Source organism: Ruditapes philippinarum, unplaced genomic scaffold, assembly GCF_026571515.1.
Source record: "Ruditapes philippinarum isolate M1 unplaced genomic scaffold, ASM2657151v2 ctg13736_1_1_1_1, whole genome shotgun sequence".
Lineage (NCBI taxonomy): Eukaryota > Metazoa > Mollusca > Bivalvia > Venerida > Veneridae > Ruditapes > Ruditapes philippinarum.
The window spans coordinates 18,496-24,400 of NW_026867018.1; the positions used below are offsets into that span (position 1 = coordinate 18,496).

Genomic DNA, 5,905 nt, shown 5'->3' on the forward strand with positions numbered 1-5,905 from the left:
TTATCATCTAGTAACCAGTTTGATTCTTCAATTTTACGAGTTATCCTGTACGCTGAAATCATTACGAAACATATTATAAGATGAGTTACAGTTTCAGTTTTTATTTGGAAAATCGGCATATTTATCATACCTTTGGCCAATTAAACAAATACAATTGACGAATGTTGCTAAGACATATAGCATCATTTACAATGTACAAGATAAACAAATAAACATATAAGCAAACATGTACATTTACAAAATTTAAGAAGCAGACATATCTTCCTAAACTAGAAAGCCTCATATTTGTATTTTGCAGTTTTATACAGCTTACATTCACTACTATAAGACATAATATTTACATATTTTTTACATTAGGCCAAGAATATAGGTAGATAAAAGCAATAGACAAGAGTATAAGATTGCATATTTTTAGAAAGAAAAATCAAGTTTTTGTCAACAAACTTCTGATATTCATTAATAAGTATCTTAACAAAAAGGTTAATAATACATGCAGTAAATAAGTAACTTTATCGAGAATTTTTCCAATCATTTTATCGACTCTTTTGGTTTAGTAATTATCTTTCCTTTCTAATAACACTAGTCATTTAATATCAAATAATTCTCTCTTTTAAATTAAATGTACATCATAAATATTTCAAACGTTCTGTTTTTTCGATTCGAACTTAAAACAGCCCTAACATACAGGCATAATTCTAATGCATTTACATATAAAATGAATTGAAAAAATAAGTGCTGTCTTGGTGGCTATAGCAAAGGAACAAGTGAAATGGTTATTTCTGCAATATGTGATAAACATTACGAAGAAACGTGTTTTACTAAGCCTGGCCTAATATGCAAGGACATAAAGACTTTATTCCTCAAATCTTTGATTCAATTACCAATACAAATTTGACCAGTTTACAACGACACAACATGTTTCACTTAGGTTGCTTTACTCTTGTTTTTATTGTTACTGCATCTGTGAATTGTTCAAATTATGAAAGACTTAAACACCGGGTTAATAATCTGGAAGAACAACTGTTTCATAATTCAAAAGAATTTCGAGAAGACATAGCGCTATTGAACTTGAAATACAACACATCGTATGCTGACCTGAAGGAAAGTCTTCCACAACTTGAAGAGAGAAAAAGCCAGGACAACACGGGAAAGAATTGTCATGATGAGGTTCATGACAGCTTGGTTTTTATGAAGCGCACACTTTCTGAAGAAAAATCTATTGCACGGAGATCAATTTCTAAACTCGAAACCAAAGTTATGAATAACTTAAGCCAAATTATCGTTATGTTCAATGATATCAAAAACGAAACTAGGCTAGAACAAAAGAATGTGGAAAATACTGAAGAAACTTGTAACCTCAAAATTGATAAAATTACAGAGGAGATAATGCGAATGTCTGAGATGCTTTCAAGACACGTTGAAGCACAAAGGATTCTATCGCAAAGCTTATGGCACATTTTCGGAAACTCATTTTATTTTATCGGCAAGGAATCATTAAATTGGTCGCAAACAATTGACACTTGTAAAGCTTTAGACGCCTACTTGGTCCAAATTGAAGACAGCAATGAAAGTAAATTTATCACTGACCTAGTAAAACCAACATTCGCAGAAAGTAATGGCTTCGGAGTATGGATAGGAGGGAGTGACCTGCAGAACGAAGGATCGTGGATCTGGGAACATAGCAAAGCAAGAATTGTTTTTAGTAATTGGGGTCCAAACGAGCCAAATGGAAACAAGCGCGAAAACTGTTTACATTTATACAAAAGTAAAGGTTGGGCTTGGAATGACGCAGGCTGTCATGCTAAAATGGGATTCGTATGTGAGAAATAAATCTAAATGTGTTTTCATCTTTATTATTACTTATAAGATGGTGTCGGGCTAGTTTTGCTGTGTATATAGGCATGAGATTAATAGATATCAATGTGATTTTTATGACATGAATCAACTATGATAAACATAGTTTTTGTGAATGTCTCTGAAAGAATGTTTGTTTTTGATAAAATGTATATAAAATGTCATTATTTTTCAAACATACGACTCTATTGGTATACAAACTTTGTTTTCGTTTCATTATACATTCTTCACTCTTTCAGGATTTAATTAACATACATACAACCGCAGGAACAATACTTTTACGTATTTTATAGAAATATTTTTGTATGTTTTTCATCTGTTTAACAAAATAATACAATAATTGTAATTATGACTTACGTAGAGCTTAATTAGCATACAAACAACAGCAAGAACAATATTTTTGCGTATTATAAAAATATTTTTGTATGTTTTTCTTCTGATATTATTTTGTTTAACAAAAAAATTACTGTTAACATGACTTGCGGTTAATACAGTGGAGAACATTCTGCAAGACTTTAATTAAGATTATTCTTCACTTCCTTGTTCACTTAGATTTAAAGATCATGGACAAGGTCAGGACCAGATATAAAAACTGAAATGTTCTCCATTCTTTAGTCTCATAAAGTAAACATATGTATATTGAGTAGATAAATTTGAACTTGGAATAGAATGGTTATGGTAATTTGGAATAAACATGTTGATTATTATTTAATAAGATGTTTGAATTCACAGTTGATACAAATATTAAACCTTGAGTCTAAAATTGATCCTTTTTGATCCGATTTTTTTTGTTTATTTAATTCCAAAATAGGTTTTTTGTACAAGTCAGGATTTCTTTTACATTTTGTTTATGCCTAGTAAATTGAAAATAAAATTAGATAAATTAAAATGTTATAATTATAATATGGAAATAAAATCAGACTCATTTGATCCTGATCCTAAACTTATCTTAGTGAATAATTATTTTGGTAGACACTAAATCTTTGATGTTACACTGATGTTATGAAATGTTTGCTCTGCATTGTATATGCGCCTTATTTCATTTTACATTATTAGATGTATTGACATAATTGAGCCGCGTCACGACAAAATCAACATAATGCGTTTGCGACCAGCATGAATCCAGACCAGCCTGCCTATCCGTGCTGTCTGATCAGGATCCATGCTGTTCGCTATCGGTTTCTCTACTTGTTATAGAGTTGGTAAGCGAACAACATGGATCCTGATCAGACTGCGCGGATGTGCAGGCTGGTCTGGATCCATGCTGGTCGCAAACGCACTATGTTGGTTTTGTCGTGACGCGGCTCATATAGTTTAATACTTATTTCAATTACTTTACTGTAACAGTTATAAAACAGGCCTTGAAATTGCATTGGTTAGTTAACAATCTATTTCTAAGCATTTATTCAATTAACAATACTAAACAAATTTATTTTATTTGATATCAGTCCTTGTATTGACATATTAACAGAGGTTGGACACTTCGTAAAGGTTTTCTCAATATGATAAATGACTTAAAAATTGACTTGCACTTGAAATGGGCTATAACGTTTGAATATCTTGATAATATATACTAGGACTGTTGCTTACATGAATACATTTAAAAATGTATATGTCATGCAATGAAAACGGTCTTGTTTCGGTAATTAATTTGATATTTCATTTTTACATGTTTTGTTATCATTTAAAAATTTTGCTTAACGGTAAATGTTTTATGTTTCAAATTTGCCAAAAGCACACAAGTATTTTGTTTCAATGTTTGCTGTTGTATTTTAATGTAATAATAAATATCAAAATATATCCTATAGATATGATAAGCTTAATAGCCATCTGCTCATTCAAAAATGTATTTTGTAAATAGTGTTCACTTGTTAAAGGTCATGTTGATAAAATATGTTTAAACCAAAAAATATCCTGACGAGAAAAAACTTAAAATTCGAATATTATAGGCCGCAAAAACGGTACAGATGCGAATGTATTGTGAATGTTGCAAGCTCTATCTGATTAAGCTTGTCCATAAAAATCATACCATTCAGGGATATCTTAAAGTGTAGCGTGTCTTAAAACATTACACTGTTTTAAAATTACACATATCTTAAACTCTTAATGTGTTACATTTTTTTAAATGGCACGTATCTTAAAATGTAGTTTATATTAACATGAAGCGTAGCTTAATGTGCCGCGTAACATAGCTTATCATAAAGTGTAGCGTATCTATTACTAAAGTGTTGCGTATTTTTTAAGTGTAGCTTATCTTAAATCTAGTGTAGCGTATATTAAAGTGTTTAATATTTAAGTGTAGAAGTGTATCTTAAAGTGTAGCGTTTATTTAAGTTCAGGGTTCCAAAAAGTGTTAAGAATAAGAGTTGGGTACAGCTTAAAGTAAAGCGTATCCTAAAACGTTGTATTTCTAAAACGTTGCATTTCTTAAAGTGAAGCGTATCTAAAGGCGAGTAACTTTTGACGTTTCAAATAACGTTAGTTGTTTGAAACCATCATAATTTGTGTGAAGTACATTCGCCTAATTGAATTGTAGTGCTTTCGTCATCAGTTAATTTTCATATTGAATAAAAATTAAGTAGGAATACTGGATTGAGTTTCGTCATATTCGATTTATTTCGATATTCTGTTCAAGAACAGTCTCATTTAACGACCCTGGGATCCAAATATTTTATTTTTTTATTTTTTAGTATGTAACCAACTTTAAGATATAATTGTTCTTTAGAATTTTGATTGAATGGTGTTATGTTATTTGCAACAAGCAATTCAGAATAGTGTTGTCATTTAAATCTTTGTCCAGGTATGTTGTGTAAGAAAATGTGCTCGTGTGAAAATGCTGCAAGAAAACATTTTTTATGAACAATATTTACATGTGTTCTTAGAATTCTGTTTCGTAGAACTTTATATATATTCTCAAATATTTTCCACATATTCTGATGTAATAGATCATATACAAATAAAGAAAGAAAACCTTTATTTGCTTGCTTTTATTGAAATGTTGTTTATTTGTTTAAACCACTATTTGATACTGGTAGATAATAAATATAAGCTCCCTTAGGGAGAGTATGTAGTCTCCGAATTGCCCGTCCTTCCGTCCGTCCGCATTTTCTTGCCCAGGGCATAACTCTGAAACTACAAGAGGTATCAATTGAAACTACAAGAGGTTTCAACAAGAAACTTTATAAGTAGAAAGATCTCTTTGAGTGGAAGTGCAGTGCACAATAACCGTAACTCTGCCTTGTCTTATTTGGAACTATTGCCCTTTTTCAGTTTTTACCTTTATTCTACCTATTCGGACAGCATGACCCGATTCGACCGGCTCATATTTGTTGAACAAAAGTCAATCAAACATCGACCGAGTCCAGCTGGATTAGAAACACAGGTCCCTTGATTGCCTTTTCAGAAGCTAACCACTACATCACTATGACATTAAAGCGTTTTTCGTGCATTCTAAAGTGAGTTTAGCTCTTACGATATTGTGACGTAATATTGACTACCAGAGCGACAAGTTATCTATAGCTTCGTATCATTGTTATGGACACATTTTCTTAAGATGATTTCGTATAAGACAAACAACAGTTTGTATAATATCATCGCAGCTCATAAATAAAAGTCATGGGTGAAAAAAGTGAAATAAAATATCGGCTAGGTTAAGCCGGGTTCCGAAAAAAAGGGTTCCGCTCCAGTATCCTAAACCACTACACGTTATCGCAACCACAGTAAATCATATAACAAACTTACAATACCTTATTCTCACTTTCTTTCGTATATATGATAAACTGTAAGGAAATGCGAAAAGACCAACACTTAAATACATTTTTTAAGTGCTCCAAATTGAAAAAATCATATTCTACTTTTTTCTTAGGTAACTTATGCTTGATGGACATGCATACCTGTAAACCTAGGACTGAAGATTGTTATAAAATAATAACATATAAATAAACGCTGGTCACTTTCACAATAACAATATTTTCATAACATGATAATATTAAGGCGAGGGTCAAAATAAAATATGTATATAAGAACGCCTTTCGGTGTCAAAGATTTTTAG

General features: G+C 31.2%; 1 protein-coding gene across 1 annotated transcript; it reads left to right on the forward strand.

The window, feature by feature from the left end:
• Nucleotides 1–899: 899 nt before the first annotated feature.
• Nucleotides 900–4,828, forward strand: LOC132734508 (low affinity immunoglobulin epsilon Fc receptor-like). Its single transcript, XM_060721263.1, has one exon. It carries the CDS (start codon nucleotides 916–918, stop codon nucleotides 1,828–1,830), a length of 915 nt encoding a protein of 304 aa, XP_060577246.1. The 5' UTR covers nucleotides 900–915; the 3' UTR covers nucleotides 1,831–4,828.
• Nucleotides 4,829–5,905: the final 1,077 nt, after the last annotated feature.

Coding starts and splice junctions, on each gene's coding strand:
- LOC132734508 (XM_060721263.1), top strand. CDS start 916: ATGTTTCACTTAGGTTGCTTTACTCTTGTTTTTATTGTTACTGCATCT.